Source organism: Petromyzon marinus, chromosome 69 (genome assembly GCF_048934315.1).
Source record: "Petromyzon marinus isolate PM22_M1 ecotype Great Lakes invasive population chromosome 69, UKy_Petmar_22M1.pri1.0, whole genome shotgun sequence".
NCBI lineage: Eukaryota > Metazoa > Chordata > Hyperoartia > Petromyzontiformes > Petromyzontidae > Petromyzon > Petromyzon marinus.
In genome coordinates, this window is record NC_133735.1 from 6,352,533 (window position 1) to 6,373,165 (window position 20,633).

The 20,633-nt window shown below is 50.1% G+C and overlaps 1 protein-coding gene across 2 annotated transcripts; it reads left to right on the forward strand.

The window, feature by feature from the left end:
• The first annotated feature begins 7,018 nt into the window (after positions 1 to 7,018).
• On the forward strand, positions 7,019 to 20,024 carry LOC116957090 (chitin-binding domain protein cbd-1-like). Of its 2 annotated transcripts, none has more exons than XM_076055028.1 (8): positions 7,019 to 7,391; positions 10,363 to 10,387; positions 11,103 to 11,261; positions 12,977 to 13,018; positions 13,403 to 13,567; positions 14,612 to 14,659; positions 15,127 to 15,291; positions 19,297 to 20,024. In XM_076055028.1, exons 1-8 carry the CDS (start codon positions 7,323 to 7,325, stop codon positions 19,302 to 19,304), a joined length of 681 nt encoding a protein of 226 aa, XP_075911143.1. In that variant the 5' UTR covers positions 7,019 to 7,322; the 3' UTR covers positions 19,305 to 20,024. The 2 variants fall into 2 exon arrangements, with proteins under 2 accessions (XP_075911143.1, XP_075911142.1); XM_076055027.1 differs by having other exon boundaries at positions 7,020 to 7,391; positions 12,971 to 13,018.
• Positions 20,025 to 20,633: the final 609 nt, after the last annotated feature.

Sequence of the window (20,633 nt, forward strand, 5' to 3'; positions counted from 1 at the left end):
CCCACAGAGATACACAGACTTATAGAGATACATAGAGACCCACAGAGATACACAGAGACCCATAGAGATACATCTAGACCCATAGAGATACACAGAGACCCATAGAGATACACAGAAACCCACAGAGATACACAGAGATCCATAGAGATACACAGAGACCAATAGAGATACACAGAGACCCACAGAGATACACAGAGACCGATAGAGATAAATAGAGACCCATAGAGATACACAGAGACCCACAGAGACACACAGAGACCCATAGAGACCCACAGAGACCCACAGAGACACACAGAGACCCACAGAGACCCATAGAGATACACAGAGACCCATAGAGATACACAGAGACCCATAGAGATACATCTAGACCCATAGAGATACACAGAGACCCATAGAGATACACAGAGACCCACAGAGATACACAGAGACCCATAGAGATAAATAGAGACCCATAGAGATACCCAGAGACCCATAGAGACACACAGAGACCCATAGAGATACACAGAGACCCATAGAGATACATCTAGACCCATAGAGATACACAGAGACCCACAGAGATACACAGAGACCCACAGAGATACACAGAGACCCATAGAGATAAATAGAGACTCACAGAGATACACAGAGACCCATAGAGATACACAGAGACCCACAGAGATACACAGAGACCCACAGAGATACATAGAGACCCATAGAGATACACAGAGACCCACAGAGACACACAGAGATACACAGAGACCCATAGAGATACACAGAGACCCATAGAGATACACAGAGACCCATAGAGATACACAGAGACCCATAGAGATACACAGAGACCCATAGAGATACACAGAGACCCATAGAGATACACAGAGACCCATAGAGATACACAGAGACCCATAGAGATACACAGAGACCCACAGAGATACACAGAGACCCATAGAGATAAATAGAGACCCATAGAGATACACAGAGACCCATAGAGACCCACAGAGACCCACAGAGACACACAGAGACCCACAGAGACCCATAGAGATACACAGAGACCCATAGAGATACACAGAGACCCATAGAGATACACAGAGATACACAGAGACCCACAGAGATACACAGAGACCCACAGAGATACAAAGAGACCCACAGAGATACATAGAGACCCATAGAGATACACAGAGACCCACAGAGACACACACAGATATACACAGAGATACACAGAGACCCATAGAGATACATAGAGACCCATAGAGATACACAGAGACCCACAGAGACACACAGAGACACACAGAGATACACAGAGACACATAGAGACACACAGCGACCCATAGAGATGCATAGAGACCCATAGAGATACACAGAGACCCACAGAGACCCACAGAGATACACAGAGATACACAGCCATACGTAGAGACCCATAGACATACACAGAGACCCATAGAGATACACAGAGACCCATAGACATACATCTAAATCCATAGAGATACATAGAGACCCATAGAGATACACAGAGACCCATAGAGATACACAGAGACCCATAGAGATACACAGAGACCCATAGAGATACATCTAAATCCATAGAGATACATAGAGACCCATAGAGATACACAGAGACCCATAGAGATACACATAGACACATAGAAATACACAGAGACCCATAGAGATACACGGAGACCCACAGAGATACACAGAGACCCACAGAGACACACAGAAACCCATAGACATACACAGAGACCCATAGAGATGCACAGAGACACATATAGACACACAGAGACCCATAGAGATGCATAGAGACCCATAGAGATACATAGAGACCCATAGAGATACATAGAAACCCATAGAGATACATAGAGACCCATAGAGATACACAGAGACCCACAGAGACACACAGAGACCCACAGAGATACACAGAGACCCATAGAGATACACATAGACCCATAGAGATACACAGAGACCCACAGAGATACACAGAGACCCATAGAGACACACAGAGACCCATAGAGATACACAGAGACCCATAGAGATACATCTAGACCCATAGAGATACATAGAGACCCACAGAGATACACAGAGACCCATAGAGAAACACAGAGACTCATAGAGATACACAGAGACCCACAGAGATACACAGAGATACACAGAGACCCATAGAGATACATAGAGACCCATAGAGATACACAGAGACCTATAAAGATACACAGAGACCCATAGAGATACTCAGAGACCCATAGAGATACACAGAGACCCACAGAGATACACAGAGACCCATAGAGATGCATAGAGATCCACAGAGATACACAGAGACCCATAGACATACACAGAGACCCATAGATACACAGAGATCCATAGAGATACATAGAGATCCACAGAGACACACAGAGACCCACAGAGATACACAGAGACCCACAGAGATACACAGAGACACATAGATATACACAAAGACCAACAGAGATACACAGACCCATAGAGATACACAGATACCCACAGAGATACACAGAGACCCATATACATACACAGAGATACACAGAGACCCATAGAGATACACAGAGACCCATAGAGATATACAGAGACCCACAGAGATACACAGAGACCCATAGAGATACATCTAGACCTATAGAGATACACAGAGACCCATAGAGACACACAGAGACCCATAGAGATACACAGAGACCCACAGAGATACACAGAGACCCATAGAGATACACAGAGACCCACACAGATACACAGAGACACAAAGAGATACACAGAGACCGATAGAGATGCATAGAGACCCACAGAGATACACAGAGATACACAGCCATACGTAGAGACCCATAGACATACACAGAGACCCATAGAGATACACAGAGACCCATAGACATACATCTAAATCCATAGAGATACATAGAGACCCATAGAGATACACAGAGACCCATAGAGATACACAGAGACCCATAGAGATACACAGAGACCCATAGAGATACATCTAAATCCATAGAGATACATAGAGACCCATAGAGATACACAGAGACCCATAGAGATACACATAGACACATAGAAATACACAGAGACCCATAGAGATACACAGAGACCCACAGAGATACACAGAGACCCACAGAGACACACAGAGACCCATAGACATACACAGAGACCCATAGAGATGCACAGAGACACATATAGACACACAGAGACCCATAGAGATGCATAGAGACCCATAGAGATACATAGAGACCCATAGAGATACATAGAGACCCATAGAGATACACAGATACCCACAGAGACACACAGAGACCCACAGAGATACACAGAGACCCATAGAGATACACAGAGACCCATAGAGATACACAGAGACCCACAGAGATACACAGAGACCCATAGAAACACACAGAGACCCATAGAGATACACAGAGACCCATAGAGATACATCTAGAGTCTAGACCCATAGAGATACATAGAGACCCACAGAGATACACAGAGACCCATAGAGAAACACAGAGACTCATAGAGATACACAGAGACCCACAGAGATACACAGAGATACACAGAGACCCATAGAGATACATAGAGACCCATAGAGATACACAGAGACCTATAAAGATACACAGAGACCCATAGAGATACTCAGAGACCCATAGAGATACACAGAGACCCACAGAGATACACAGAGACCCATAGAGATGCATAGAGATCCACAGAGATACACAGAGACCCATAGACATACACAGAGACCCATAGAGATACACAGAGACCCATAGAGATACATATAGATCCACAGAGACACACAGAGACCCACAGAGATACACAGAGACCCACAGAGATACACAGAGACACATAGATATACACAAAGACCAACAGAGATACACAGACCCATAGAGATACACAGATACCCACAGAGATACACAGAGACCCATAGACATACACAGATATACACAGAGACCCATAGAGATACACAGAGACCCATAGAGATATACAGAGACCCACAGAGATACACAGAGACCCATAGAGATACACAGAGACCCATAGAGATACACAGACTCATAGAGACACACAGATACCCATAGAGATACACAGAGACCCATAGAGATACACAGAGACCCACAGAGATACACAAAGACCCACAGAGATATGTGAGTGAGTGTGTGAGTGAGTGTGTGAGTGATTGAGTGTGTGAGTGAGTGTGTGAGTGAGTGACTGTGTGAGTGAGTGTGAGTGAGTGTGTGCGTGAGTGTGAGTGTGTGTGAGTGTGTGAGTGAGTGAGTGTGTGAGTGAGTGACTGTGTGAGTGAGTGTGTGAGTGAGTGTGTGAGTGTGTGAGTGTGTGACTGAGTGAGTGTGTGAGTGAGTGTGTGAGTGAGTGTATGAGTGAGTGAGTGTGTGAGTGAGTGGGTGAGTGTTTGATTGAGTGTTTGAGTTAATGTGTGAGTGAGTGTGAGTGTGTGACTGTGTAAGTGAGTGAGTGGGTGAGTGACTGTGTGAGTGAGTGTGTGTATGATTGAGTGAGTGACTGTGTGTGAGTGAGTAAGTGTGTGAGTGATTGTGTGACTGAGTGAGTGCGTGAGTGTGTGAGTGACTGTGTAAGTGTGTGAGTATGTGAGTGTGTGAGTGAGTGACTGTGTGAGTGTGTGAGTGAGTGTGTAAGTGTGTGAGTGAGTGAGTGTGTGAGTGTGTGAGTGAGTGTGAGTGAGTGTGTGAGTGAGTGTATGAGTGAGTGAGTGTGTGAGTGAGTGTGTGAGTGAGTGAGTGTGTGAGTGACTGTGTGACTGAGTGAGTGAGTGACTGTGTGAGTGACTGCTTCAGTGAGTGTGTGAGTGAGTGTGTGAGTGAGTGAGTGACTGTGTGAGTGTGTTAGTGAGTGTGAGTGTGTGAGTCACTGAGTGAGTGAGTGACTGTGTGAGTGACTGTGTGAGTGAGTGTGTGAGTGACTGAGTGAGCGAGTGAGTGACTGTGTGAGTGACTGTGTGAGTGAGTGTGTGAGTGAGTGAGTGACTGTGTGAGTGTGTTAGTGAGTGAGTGTGTGAGTGACTGAGTGAGTGAGTGACTGTGTGAGTGAGTGTGTGAGTGAATGAGTGACTGTGTGAGTGTGCTAGTGAGTGAGTGAGTGACTGAGTGAGTGAGTGTGTGAGTGTGTGAGTGAGTGTGAGTGAGTGTGTGAGTGAGTGTGTGAGTGTGTGAGTGACTGTGTGACTGAGTGAGTGAGTGACTGTGTGAGTGACTGCGTGAGTGAGTGTGTGAGTGAGTGACTGTGTGACTGAGTGAGTGACTGTGTGAGAGTGTTAGTGAGTGAGTGTGTAAGTGACTGTGTGAGTGTGTTAGTGAGTGAGTGTGAGTGTGTTAGTGAGTGTGTGAGTGAGTGAGTGACTGTGTGAGTGTGTTAGTGAGTGAGTGTGTTAGTGAGTGAGTGTGTGAGTGAGTGACTGTGTGAGTGTGTTAGTGAGTGAATGAGTGAGTGTGAGTGAGTGACTGAGTGAGTGAGTGACTGTGTGAGTGACTGCGTGAGTGAGTGTGTGAGTGAGTGACTGTGTGAGTGTGTTAGTGAGTGAGTGACTGTGTGAGTGTGTTAGTGAGTGAGTGACTGTGTGAGTGACTGTGTGTGTTAGTGAGTGAGTGACTGTGTGAGTTAGTGAGTGACTGTGTGACTGTGTGAGTGACTGTGTGAGTGTGTTAGTGAGTGAGTGACTGTGTGAGTGTGTTAGTGAGTGTGTGAGTGACTGAGTGAGTGACTGTGTGTGTTAGTGAGTGAGTGACTGAGTGAGTGACTGAGTGAGTGAGTGACTGAGTGAGTGACGCACGATGGGATGGGTGGTCAGCAACCAACGCCTACACGGCCGTCTTTGTTCCCCCCTCCACACAGCCCCCCCCACCACCCCCCACCACCCCCCACCACCCCCCACCACTCCCCACCACCACTCCCCACCACCACCACCCCCCACCAACAGTGGCGTGCGTCATCGTCGATAAACGATTATCTCAAGAGGCGTAGTGAGAGAGAGGTGGAGGAGGTGGAGGGGGGAGGTGGTGGGAGTGGAAGAGGTGGAGGCAGTGGAGGATGGAGGAGGAGGAGGTGGAGGAGGTGGAGGGAGTGGAGGATGGAGGAGGAGGTGGAGGAGGTGGAGGGAGTGGAGGGAGTGGAGGATGGAGGAGGTGGAGGAGGAGGTGGAGGAGGTGGAGCAGGGTGGAGGAGGAGATGGAGGGAGTGGAGGATGAGGAGGATGGTGGAGGAGGTGGAGGGAGTGGAGGAGGTGGAGGAGGTGGAGGAGTTGGAGGAGCAGGTGGAGGAGGAGGTGGAGGGAGTGGAGGATGGAGGAAGAGGTGGAGGAGGTGGAGCAGGGTGGAGGAGGAGGTGGAGGAGGAAGTGGAGGGAGTGGAGGATGGAGGAGGAGGTGGAGGGGTGAGGTGGAGGGAGTGGAAGAGGTGGAGGGAGTGGAGGGTGGAGGAGGAGGTGGAGGGAGTGGAGGATGAGGAGGATGGTGGAGGAGGTGGAGGAGGAGGAAGGTGGAGGAGGAGGTGGAGGGAGTGGAGGATGAGGAGGATGGTGGAGGAGGTGGAGGGAGTGGAGGGAGTGGAGGAGGTGGAGGAGGTGGAGGAGGAGGTGGAGGGAGTGGAGGATGGAGGAGGTGGAGCAGGATGGAGGAGGAGGAGGTGGAGCAGGGTGGAGGAGGTGGAGGAGGTGGAGGGAGTGGAGGATGAGGAGGAGGGAGTGGAGGAGGTGGAGCAGGGTGGAGGAGGAGGTGGAGGAGGTGGAGGAGGAGGTGGAGGAGGTGGAGGGAGTGAACGAGGATGGAGAAGGAGGTGGAGGGAGTGGACGTTGGAGGATGGAGGATGAGTAGGAGGAGGAGGAGGTGGAGGGAGTGGAGGATGGAGGAGGAGGTGGAGGAGGTGGAGCAGGGTGGAGGAGGAGGTGGAGCAGAAGGATGAGTAGGAGGAGGAGGTGTAGGACGTCATCGTCGTGAGATGACGCGACTGGGCGCGCCTCCTCTCCCCGGGGCGACGTTTTCGAGGCTCCCCGCGGCCGTGGAGGGCGGCGACCCCCACGGCACCGCCAGCCGCTCGCCCATAAAAAGGCGACGACTCTCAAGCAGTGGCATCACTCCGCCTGACACCTCCAGGACCACTCCAGGACCACTCCAGGACCACCCCAGGACCACTCCAGGACCACTCCAGGACCACTCCAGGACCACCCCAGGACCACTCCAGGACCACTCCAGGACCACCCCAGAACCACTCCAGGACCACTCCAGGACCACTCCAGGACCACCCCAGGACCACTCCAGGACCACTCCAGGACCACTCCAGGACCACTCCAGGACCACTCCAGGACCACCCCAGGACACCGCCGCTTCCCCTCTGCGTCCTCTCCACGTGCCCACCATGGCTCAGAGCATCGTGCCCCTGGTGGTCGTGCTGCTCGCCGGCTCGCTGGCTCTCAGCAACGCGAACGTGAGTCCTGGACCCTACGGGAGGGGAGCCTTAGTCTGGCTCTGTGAGCATCAGTGATTGACACTGAACCCTGTGGGAGCCTTAGTCTGGCTCTGTGAGCATCAGTGATTAACACTGAACCCTGTGGGAGCCTTAGTCTGGCTCTGTGAGCATCAGTGATTAACACTGAACCCTGTGGGAGCCTTAGCCTGGCTCTGTGAGTCTCAGTGATTGACACTGAACCCTGTGGGAGCCTTAGTCTGGCTCTGTGAGCATCAGTGATTAAAACTGAACCCTGTGGGAGCCTTAGCCTGGCTCTGTGAGTCTCAGTGATTGACACTGAACCCTGTGGGAGCCTTAGCCTGGCTCTGTGAGTCTCAGTGATTAAAACTGAACCCTGTGGGAGCCTTAGCCTGGCTCTGTGAGCATCAGTGATTAACACTGAACCATGTGGGAGCCTTAGTCTGGCTCTGTGAGTCTCAGTGATTAACACTGAACCCTGTGGGAGCCTTAGTCTGGCTCTGTGAGCATCAGCGATTAACACAGAACCCTGTGGGAGCCTTAGCCTGGCGCTGTGAGTCTCATTGATAAACACTGAACCCTGTGAGAGCCTTAGTCTGGCTCTGTGAGCATCAGTGATTAACACTGAACCCTGTGGGAGCCTTAGCCTGGCGCTGTGAGTCTCAGTGATTGACACTGGACCCTACGGGAGGGAGCCTTAGTCTGGCTCTGTGAGCATCAGTGATTGACACTGAACCCTGTGGGAGCCTTAGCCCGGCTCTGTGAGTCTCAGTGATTGACACCGGACCCTACGTGGATGCTCGACATCCGTGCGGCTGAAGCTCAATCGAAGGGAAAAATAAACCCCCCACCCCCCACGGCAAATCTGATGCCATGGAAGTTTTAAAGTGCCCCACGAACTCCAAACGTTCTCGTGGGGGCATTTTAAACGTCGACACGTGGCAGGGTGGGGGTGTTGGGGTCTTCAAATCAACAATCTTGGGTTTTCAGACGTCTAACCCCTTGTTATTTGTGTTTACTGAAAGCTGTCCTGGGTAACACAATTTCTAGCTTTCTACCCTGTAGGGCAGTAGCCCCGAGAAGGGGTACGAGACCTGAGGGACCGTCCATATATGACGTCACGAGGGGGGGTCAGACATTTGTGACGATGTGTGACGAGAGAGGGGGGAGGAGGGGTGTTTGAGAAACGTGACGTCACATCAAAATGCACAACTTTAAATGAATGTAGAATTAAAGTTTTGATTTTAAGTTGTCGTGAATGCAGGGGATTCGTATTCTTGGTTCTTTCGGTAAAGTCACCACCACGTAGAAGGGAAACAATAAAATAATGAAAATATAAAACAATACAATTATTATTCTTGGTTCTTTCGGTAAAGTCACCACGCAGAAGGGAAACAATAAACTAATAAAAATATAAAACAATAAAATTATTGTAAAACACTAAAATTATTATTCTTGGTTCTTTCGGTAAAGTCACCACGCAGAAGGGAAACAATAAAATAATAAAAATATAAAACAATAAATTATTATAATCTTGGTTCTTTAGGTAAAGTCACAACCACGTAGAAGGGAAACAATAAAATAATAAAAATATAAAACAATATTTTTATTATATTCTTGGTTCTTTCGGTAAAGTCACCACGTAGAAGGGAAACAATAAACTAATAAAAATATAAAACAATGAATTATTATTCTTGGTTCTTTAGGTAAAGTCACAACCACGTAGAAGGGAAACAATAAAATAATAAAAATATAAAATAATGAAATTATTGTAAAACAATAAAATTATTGTTCTTGGTTCTTTCGGTAAAGTCACCACGCAGAAGGGAAACAATAAAATAATAAAAATATAAAACAATATTTTTTATTATATTCTTGGTTCTTTCGGTAAAGTCACCACGTAGAAGGGAAACAATAAAATAATAAAAATATAAAACAATAAAATTATTGTAAAACGATAAAATTATTATTCTTGGTTCTTTCGGTAAAGTCACCACGTAGAAGGGAAACAATAAAATAATAAAAATATAAAGCAATAAAATTATTGTAAAACAATAAAATTATTATGCTTGTTTCTTTCGATAAAGTCACCACGTAGAAGGGAAACAATAAAATAATAAAAATATAAAACAATAAAATTACTATTCTTGGTTCATTCGGTAAAGTCACCACGTAGAAGGGAAACAATAAAATAATAAAAATATTAAACAATAAAATTATTGTTCTTGGTTTTTTCGATAAAGTCACCACCACGTAGAAGGGAAACAATAAAATAATAAAAATATAAAACAATACAATTATTATTCTTGGTTCTTTCGGTAAAGTCACCACGTTGAAGGGAAACAATAAACTAATAAAAATATAAAACAATAAAATTATTGTAAAACAATAAAATTATTATTCTTGGTTCTTTTGGTAAAGTCACCACGTTAGAAGGGAAACAATAAAATAATAAAAATATAAAACAATAAAATTTTCTTGCTGTGGTTTTCACACCTGATGATGATTGCTGCTTGGTGTTGCAGGCGAAACGTCGTGAGAATTTTATTGTTTTATATTTTTATTATTTTATTGTTTCCCTTCTTCGTGGTGACTTTACCGAAAGAACCAAAAATATAAATATATAATTGTTATAACAACACTAATTGTTATAACAACACTCGTACAACATTAGAGTGCAGCGCCACGTGAAATACGCACTACAATGACAATAGTTTAAAGCGATTTGAATCATGTTTTATATTCAAAGTGGAAATATGGTTGTGGGGGGGGGGGAGGGGCAGAGCTTTGTGACGTCATATTTGGGGGGGTCAAAAATTGTTCAAAATCGCGTGACGTCATTTATGGACGGCCCCTTATACAGCTGAAGGTCTCTATGTTAATAGGTGGTGTTGACATTTGACGATTCCGATGATGTTTTGAGTTCCTCTCCCATCGTGTGCTCATTCTTTTCTTTGTTTACATTTTACAGGGAAGAGGCGGTGGATTTAACAACCGTAAGACCCACAGACTACTCACACAGTAGAGACCCACAGACTACTCACACAGTAGAGACCCACAGACTACTCACACAGTAGAGACCCACAGACTACTCACACAGTAGAGACCCACAGACTACTCACACAGTAGAGACCCACAGACTACTCACACAGAGACAAATAGACTACTCACACAGTAGAGACCCACAGACTACTCACACAGTAGAGACCCATAGACTACCCACACAGTAGAGACCCACAGACTACTCACACAGTAGAGACCCACAGACTACTCACACAGTAGAGACCCATAGACTACTCACACAGTAGAGACCCACAGACTACTCACACAGTAGAGACCCACAGACTACTCACACAGAGACAAATAGACTACTCACACAGTAGAGACCCACAGACTACTCACACAGTAGAGACCCATAGACTACCCACACAGTAGAGACCCACAGACTACTCACACAGTAGAGACCCACAGACTACTCACACAGTAGAGACCCACAGACTACTCAAACATAGAGACCCACAGACTACTCACACAGTAGAGACCCATAGACTACTCACACAGATACCCATAGACTCATCGCACAGAGACCCATAGCTTCATCACACAGAGACCCATAGACTCATCACACCAAGACCCACGTGCTCATCACATAGAGACCCACAGACTCATCACATAGAGACCCGCTAACAGCTCCACCTTTGTCTCCTGCAGTGGTGAACCCGGTATTCTGTCAGAGCAAGGCCGATGGTCTGTACGCAGACCCCTTAGACTCCCACAGCTTCTACCACTGCTCCAATTCCCAGACGTACCACAAGCAATGCCCAGCCAACCTGGTGTTCAACCCGGCCATCAGCGTGTGCGACTGGCCCGGTACGCATCTCATATTAACCCCATCCACTCATTCACCCCATCCACTAACTCACTCGTTCACCCATTCACTCATTCACCCGCCCATTCATTCACCTGCTCGCTTGTACACCCACTCAACAACAACAACAACAACCGCCATTTACCACTAAGTGGCGGTGACGTCACCACGACGCTTGTGCCAGGCCACGTGCACCTTGAGGCCACGTGAAGTGTCGAACGCCCGCTGGCAGGAGGTCACGGGGCAGACCCAGCAGGTGCCACGGGTCGACTGACTGAGATGACTGAGACGACTGGCTGATGCACCACCTGTGCCCCCCTATTGTGCCAACTTGCTGTGCTTTAGCCACCCGGCGCTCCACTCGTTGTTGTGAGCGCCATGAGGGGAATGGCCAATCGAAATTGGCCTTCCCCCCCGCCCCCCCCCCAGGTCACTGCTCACCACAGCGTTACCGTCCGGCACAAGCTCATTCACACACTCACACAATCATTCACGCAAATACACACACACTCAGTAACCCATTCACCTCGCCACTCGTTCAATCACCCACCCACTCACTCATTCGCCGACTCACTCATACTCCCCCTCATTAATTCAGTCACTAATTCGCTCATTCACCCACTCGTTCACCCACCCATAGACTCGCTTTGCATAGAGACCCACAGACTATACATACAGAGACCCACAGACTATTCACACAGTAGAGACCCACAGACTACTCACACAGTAGAGACCCATAGACTACTCACACAGTAGAGACCCACAGACTATTCACACAGTAGAGACCCACAGACTACTCACACAGTAGAGACCCATAGACTACTCACACAGTAGAGACCCACAGACGACCCACACAGTAGAGACCCATAGACTACTCAAACAGTAGAGACCCACAGACTACTCACACAGTAGAGACCCACAGACTACTCACACAGTAGAGATCCACAGACTACTCACATAGTAGAGACCCATAGACTACTCGCAAAGTAGAGACCCACAGACTACCCACACAGTAGAGACCCATCGAATACTCACACAGTAGAGACCCACAGACTACTCACACAGTAGAGACCCACAGACTACTCACACAGTAGAGACCCACAGACTACTCACACAGTAGAGACCCACATACTACTCACACAGTAGAGACCCACAGACTACTCACACAGTAGAGACCCACAGACTACTCACACAGAGACCCATAGACTACTCACACAGTAGAGACCCACAGACTACTCACACAGTAGAGACCCGTAGACTACTCACACAGTAGAGACCCACAGACGACCCACACAGTAGAGACCCATAGACTACTCAAACAGTAGAGACCCACAGACTACTCACACAGTAGAGACCCACAGACTACTCACACAGTAGAGATCCACAGACTACTCACATAGTAGAGACCCATAGACTACTCGCAAAGTAGAGACCCACAGACTACCCACACAGTAGAGACCCATCGAATACTCACACAGTAGAGACCCACAGACTACTCACACAGTAGAGACCCACAGACTACTCACACAGTAGAGACCCACAGACTACTCACACAGTAGAGACCCACATACTACTCACACAGTAGAGACCCACAGACTACTCACACAGTAGAGACCCACAGACTACTCACACAGAGACCCATAGACTACTCACACAGTAGAGACCCACAGACTACTCACACACTGAGTCTGTGTCTGTGTTGTGTGTGCAGTTCCAGAAAAAGTCGCCCCAGTGACCACCAAGGGAATCACCGTGCCACGTAAGCCCTCAACTCGTGTCATCTCGAGGCTACACAGGGGACCTTTGTCTGTGTGTCTATGGGGTACTGCTGCTGCTACTCACAGCACTTGCCCCTACATCCCTGATAGAGGCTACACGGGGGACCTTTGTCTGTGGGTCTATAGGCACTGCTGCTGCTACTCACAGCACTTGCCCCGACATCCCTGCTAGAGGCTACACGGGGCACCTTTGCATTTGTGTCGATATCTGCTGCTACTAACAGCACTTGCCCCTGCCGTCTGTTAGAGGCTACACGGGGCACCTTTGTCTGTGTGTGTATCAATAGGAGCTGGTCGCTCACAGCCACTTGCCCCCTTCCCTCTGCTAAGAGGCTACGCGGGTCACCTTTGCCTGTCGTGCGCAGCGTTCGTGGCGAACTTCTGCGAGGCCAAGGCGGACGGCATGTTCGCAGACTCGCAGAACAGCAACGCCTTCTACCACTGCTCCAACCACAACACCTACCACAAACTCTGCCAGCAGGGCCTGGTGTTCAACCAGGGGCTCGGAGCTTGCGTGTGGCCAAGCCAAGGTGAGTCGGCTGTCTGTGTGTGCTGTCTGTGTGTGGGTGCTGTGTGTGGGTGCTGTGTGTGGGTCTGTGTGTGCTCTGCCTCTGTGTGTGTGTGTGTGCACGTGGTCCGGCAAAACAACCCCCCACCTCCTCGTGGTGCCGGACAGGCAACGCTGTCGTGGGCAGTGCTGTGGGGGGGAGGGCCGATTCCGATTGGCTCCTCCCCTCACGGCGTCTGTGACCACCACAGCTGCCAAAAAGTGGGCTCTGGATGGGTACGAGGGGCTGGTAACCCCTCCACCTTCAATTAATTACCGCTAAACCACGACGGAAATTTTTAACTAATAAGCTTTTGCCGGAGGCCCCGGGGGGACAGGCGTCTATGACGTCTCCTGGCCAAACCCCAAGTGGCGGAGCCAGGAGATTGAATCTCTACCCTCAGGGCTCCTCCAGAAACAGACTACTCACACAGTAGAGATCCATAGACTACTCACAGTAGAGACCCACAGACTACCCACACAGTAGAGACCCATCGAATACTCACACAGTAGAGACCCACATACTACTCACACAGTAGAGACCCACAGACTACTCACACAGTAGAGACCCACAGACTACTCACACAGTAGAGACCCATAGACTACTCACACAGTAGAGACCCACAGACTACTCACACAGTAGAGACCCATAGACTACTCAAACAGTAGAGACCCACAGACTACTCACACAGTAGAGACCCACAGACTACTCACACAGTAGAGACCCACAGACTACTCACACAGTAGAGACCCATAGACTACTCACACAGTAGAGACCCACAGACTACTCACACAGTAGAGACCCACAGACTACTCACACAGTAGAGATCCATAGACTACTCACAGTAGAGACCCACAGACTACCCACACAGTAGAGACCCATCGAATACTCACACAGTAGAGACCCACATACTACTCACACAGTAGAGACCCACAGACTACTCACACAGTAGAGACCCACAGACTACTCACACAGAGACCCATAGACTACTCACACACTGAGTCTGTGTCTGTGTTGTGTGTGCAGTTCCAGAAAAAGTCGCCCCAGTGACCACCCAGGGAATCACCGTACCACGTAAGCCCTCAACTCGTGTCAACTCGAGGCTTCACGGGGGACCTTTGTCTGTGTGTCTATAGGGCACTGCTGCTGCTACTCACAGCACTTGCCCCTACATCCCTGATAGAGGCTTCACGGGGGACCTTTGTCTGTGTGTCTATAGGACACTGCTGCTGCTACTCACAGCACTTGCCCCTACATCCCTGATAGAGGCTACACGGGGGACCTTTGTGTGTCTACAGGGCACTGCTGCTGCTACTCACAGGGCTTGCTCTGACAGCCCTGCTAGAGGCTACACGGGGCACCTTTGCATTTGTGTCGATAGTTGCTGCTGCTACTAACAGCACTTGCCCCTGCCGTCTGTTAGAGGCTACACGGGGCACCTTTGTCTGTGTGTGTATCAATAGGAGCTGGTCGCTCACAGCCACTGGCCCCCTTCCCTCTGCTAAGAGGCTACGCGGGTCACCTTTGCCTGTCGTGCGCAGCGTTCGTGGCGAACTTCTGCGAGGCCAAGGCGGACGGCATGTTCGCAGACTCGCAGAACAGCAACGCCTTCTACCACTGCTCCAACCACAACACCTACCACAAACTCTGCCAGCAGGGCCTGGTGTTCAACCAGGGGCTCGGAGCTTGCGTGTGGCCAAGCCAAGGTGAGTCGGCTGTCTGTGTGGGTGCTGTGTGTGGGTGCTGTGTGTGGGTCTGTGTGTGCTCTGCCTCTGTGTGTGTGTGTGCACGTGGTCCGGCAAAACAACCCCCCCCACCTCCTCGTGGTGCCGGACAGGCAACGCTGTCGTGGGCAGTGCTGTGGGGGGGAGGGCCGATTCCGATTGGCTCCTCCCCTCACGGCGTCTGTGACCACCACAGCTGCCAAAAAGTGGGCTCTGGATGGGTACGAGGGGCTGGTAACCCCTCCACCTTCAATTAATTACCGCTAAACCACGACGGAAATTTTTAACTAATAAGCTTTTGCCGGAGGCCCCGGGGGGACAGGCGTCTATGACGTCTCCTGGCCAAACCCCAAGTGGCGGAGCCAGGAGATTGAATCTCTACCCTCAGGGCTCCTCCAGAAACAACGAAAAGCCACTTCGTGTGGCCACGTGGAATGTTCAAACGCTCACTGCGGAGGAGAGGCTGCCACTCCTCTGTCGGGAGCTGGACCGGTACCGCCTGGATCTCTGTGGCATTCAGGAGGCCCGGTGGACCGGTTCTGGCTCCTGCCACCATGAGGGGTGGACAGTCCTCTACTCTGGGCAGCAGACTGCCAAACAACAGGAGCGGCTCTTCTTTTGAACAAAAGAATGAAGGGGGCGTGGGAGCGTGGTGGTGAGGTGTGGAAGCTGTAAGCCCCAGGCTACTTTGGGCTCGCCTTCCCATCAACGGGAGGCAAGGAGTGGTGGTCGTGGTTACTTATGCCCCCACCGAAGACGAACATCCGTGGAGGGATGCAGGCAAGGCCGATGAGTCAGATGTCTCCAATGACCTCCTGTCACATTTGCTAGTTAAAGTCGCCCCTCGGGTCATCTTGTTGGGTGACTTCAATGCCCGAGTTGGTCATGATGCTGGCACCTAGTCTGGAGTGATTGGAAGGCATGGGCCAGATCTGCTCAATAACAACGGTAAGAGGCTGCTAGATTTTTGTGCAGCCCATGGGCTTGTAATTACCAACACGCTGTTCCGGCATCGGCGCATCCACACAACATCATAGATGCATGCTTGGTACAAGCAAGAATATCTGCTGGACTATATAGTGACGGAACAGCGGATGCGGGCCCATGTCCTTGAAACCGGGACCTACCATGGAGCTGATCTGCCCACTGGCCATCGACTTGTTATCTGTAAGATGCGCATGCCATTCTTCAACTCTGGTGGTGGGTGTACACCCAGGACCCAATTCAAACCCTTAGTGGCATGGTCTCAGCTAGCTGATGAAAGTTGCAAGCGGGAATTTCATCAACGCTTTTGGCTGAGGTTGGCATCGTCCCCCACTCCTCCTGATGTCAAGGGTAAATGGGCGAGGTTTAGGACTGTGACTCAGGCAGCTGCAATGGCTGCTTTGGGTACGCGGTCCAGACCTCCCCAGAGACTCTGGCTGATAGAGGAGGTGTTCCGGCTGGCTGAGAAAAAGCCACAGGCCCACTCTCATCGTCTACAGCATCCCACATTGGAGAATGAGGAGGCTTACCGCAGCCTTCACTCGGAGGTTCGGAGAGCCGTGAGGCGCTGCAAAGATGGGTGGTGGTCGCGGGTTGCTGAGGAGATGGAATCTGCCTCGGTGACCCGTGATCACAAATCTCTATTTAACTCCATCAATAAAGTAACCTGCAGCGCCACACCTATTACCATCATTAGGGGAAAAATCGGTGATCCAATCTCTGACCCCCAGGAACAGGTTTGCAGATTTGCTGAGCATTTCTGTGAGGTCCTGGGGGAGGGAAAATCCCTCAGCCTGGAAAACATCGTGGCACAACGTGAGGATGACCCTGCTGAGGCTGCGGTGCCTCACATATTGGAAGAAGTCACCCCCTGTGAGTGGCTGGCTGAGGTGCCATCTGTTGATCAAGTACTGAAGGCGATCCGGAGTCTGAGACCAGGAAAGGCACCGGGCAGAGATGATCTCCCAAGCGAAATGCTGAGGGAGGGTGGCGTTTGTGCACAGACTGCCCTATCACATCATAACAACAGTCTGGACCACTGGACGGGTTCCGCAGGACTGGAAGGATGCCCTGGTGGTCCCCCTCTTTAAGAAGGGGGACCGCACAGACTGTAACAACTACAGGGGTATCTCACTCCTCAGTGTACCGGGAAAGGTCCTGGCAAGGATTATTCAACATTGCCTTGCCATGCACGCTGAGGAGAGGCTTGCGGAGCCCCAATGCGAGTTTTAAGAAAGGGCGGTCCTGCACAGATGCCATATTTTCTGTCCGTCTGCTACAGCAGAGGTGTAAGGAATTCCAACAAGACCTACATCTCTGCTTTATTGACCTGGTCAAGGCCTATGATACCATCATGAGGCCTGGGCTCTGGGTAGTTCTTAGTGCTTTCGGAGTCCCTGACTCTTTGCTCACGATCATTAAGGACCTTCATGATGGTGAGCGGGCCCGGGTAAAACTACGTGGCCGGGAGTCAGAGCCATTCCCTGTACACCTTGGGGTGCGACAGGGATGTCCTCTGGCTCCCACATTAATTAACATCTATTTCGACCACGTAGTTTGTGAAGCCTTCAATAGCTGTACTGGGGGAATCTCCATATGGTACAGATATAATGGGAGGCTGATCGATGCCCGGGAGCGGTCAGGGGATGGCTCCCTATTGCTCAACCACGTTATGTATGCCGATGATTTGGTAATAGCTGCTCATTCAGAGGAGGAGTTGGAGACGATGCTGCTGAGACTGGAGCGTGGTTCTAAGAGATGGGGCCTTACCATCAGCCCCACCAAAACTAAGCACCTGCCTGGGTATTTTGTACCATCGGACACTCCACCCCCACAACTCCCAATCGGTGATGGGGCAGTTGTGGAGAGAGTGGAGAGTTTCCCATACCTGGGCAATGTGCTTATGACTGGCTCCAGTTTAACAGCAGAGGTCTCACTCCGAATCAGTCGAGCGGCAATATCTTTTCATCGGTTGCGTAACGCTGTGTGGAAGCTACCTGGTCTGTCGCTCCGCACTAAGCTTCAGGTCTTCTCGGCCACGGTCATTCCCTCCCTTCTCTACGCTTGCGAAACGTGGACCCCCCTAATGGAACATCTTCGCCGGTTAGAAACATTTAGGCTGGCCTGCCTACGATCCATCCTGGGTTTAACCAGGCTGGATTGTGTGAGGAGCTCACAAATCCTTGAAAGATCTGGGCAAGGTCCCATCGGTGAGCTCCTCCGGCAGGCAAGGCTGCGTTGGCAATAGGGCAGCAGTTGTGGACAGAGTGGAGAGTTTCCCAAAGTCTGTGGATTTTTCTCTGGGTCCTCCGGTTTCTCCCCTCCACATTTAAGAATCGACGTCACCACCACGCTGTCCTAGCGTTGTTTGGCTGCTGCCGCTGCTGCTGCTGTAGATTCACACGTGGTGGTGACGATGGCGCTGGTGATGGTGACGACGACGATGATGATGATGATGTCAGCCACTTGGGTTGAGCTTTTGTGATGGGCCAGGTCGCTTCTGAAAAGGAGCTCCTACACATCATCTCAGTGGTGGGGCTGGTGGTGGTGGTGGAGGTGGTGGTGGTGGTGGAGGAGGTGGTGGTGGTGGTGAAGGAGGTGGAGGTGGTAGTGGTGGAGTTGGTGGTGGAGGTGGTGGTGCTAGTGGTGGTTGTACATGTGGTGGTGGAGGTGGTGGTGGTGCATGTGGTGGTGGAGGTGGTGGTGGTACAGGTGGTGGTGGTACAGGTTGTGGTGCTAGTGGTGGTGGAGGTGGTGGTGGTGGTATAGGTGGTGGTGGTACTAGTGGTGGTGGTGGTGGGACAGGTGGTGGTGGAGGTGGTGGTGCTGGTGGTGGTGGTGCTGGTGGTGTTACATGTGGTGGTGGAGGTGGTTGTGGTACAGGTGGTGGTGGTGCTAGTGGTGGTGGAGGTGGTGATGGTACAGGTGGTGGTGGAGGTGGTGGTGCTGGTGGTTGGGGTAAACCCGTGCCACCTTTGTCTCTCTCTGTGTGTGAGCCCGCAGGAGTCTAAGTTGGAGTCACGGGACTTCCAGGCGGTGAAGGCGTCTCCTACAATGTCACCATCATCATCACCATCAATTCACTACTAACATAATCACCATCACCATCACGACCACATCACGACCATCACCATAATCATCGTGACTACTATCACCACCACATCACTAACATCACCACCACTATCACTACCACCATCACTACTATCACTACCACCACCACTACCACCACCACTATCACTACCATCACCACTATCACTACCATCACCACTACTATCACTACCATCACCATGATCATCATAGGGGCTGATCTTGCTACTCGCTACTAACAACACTTGCCCCTACAGCCTACTAGAGGCTACACGGGGGACCTTTGTCTTTCTTTCTATTGGGCACTGCTACTCGCTACTCACAGCACTTGCCCCTACAGTCCTGCTAGAGGCTACACGGGGGACCTTTGTCTTTGTGTCTATAGGGCACTGCTGCTACTAACAGCACTTGCCTCTACAGCCCTGCTAGAGGCTACACGGGGGACCTTTGTCTGTGTGTCTATAGGCACTGCTACTCGCTACTCACAGCACTTGCCCCTACAGCCTGCAAGAGGCTACACGGGGACCTTTTTCTTTGCACCACACACGTCTCTCAGGATTGCACAAGTGCTTTGGGGGTGAAATTTTGGGGCAATGTGATTGGGTGAAGTTCCTAATAAAGTTTATCGGTGTTCTGCACGATGACTGCCCGTCCACGACTTTGATTGTCCGGATTAAGATGTCTCTGTGTGTGAGTGGTCTGTGGGTCTCTGTGTGAGTAGTCTGTGGGTCTCTACTGTGTGAGTAGTCTGTGGGTCTCTACTGTGTGAGTAGTCTGTGGGTCTCTACTGTGTGAGTAGTCTGTGGGTCTCTACTGTGTGAGTAGTCTGTGGGTCTCTACTGTGTGAGTAGTCTGTGGGTCTCTACTGTGTGAGTAGTCTGTGGGTCTCTACTGTGTGAGTAGTCTGTGGGTCTCTACTGTGTGAGTAGTCTATGGGTCTCTACTGTGTGAGTAGTCTGTGGGTCTCTACTGTGTGAGTAGTCTGTAGGTCTCTGTGTGTGAGTAGTCTGTGGGTCTCTACTGTGTGAGTAGTCTATGTGTCTCTACTGTGTCAGTAGTCTATGGGTCTCTGTGTGTGGGTGTGAGTAGTTTGTGGGTCTCTGTGTGTGAGGAGTCTATGGGTCTATGTTTGTGTGTGAGTAGTCTAAGGGTCTCTACTGTGTTAGTAGTCTATGGGTCTCTGTGTGTGTAGTCTAAGGGTCTCTACTGTGTGAGTAGTATGTGGTTCTCTACTGTGAGTAGTCTGTGGGTCT

Excerpts from the sequence above, each read along its gene's own strand:
- LOC116957090 (XM_076055027.1), top strand. The coding sequence starts at position 7,323 with ATGGCTCAGAGCATCGTGCCCCTGGTGGTCGTGCTGCTCGCCGGCTCG. Across the intron at positions 13,019-13,402 it reads CAAGGGAATCACCGTGCCAC|CGTTCGTGGCGAACTTCTGC; the intron begins GTAAGCCCTCAA and ends TGTCGTGCGCAG. Across the intron at positions 14,660-15,126 it reads CCAGGGAATCACCGTACCAC|CGTTCGTGGCGAACTTCTGC; the intron begins GTAAGCCCTCAA and ends TGTCGTGCGCAG.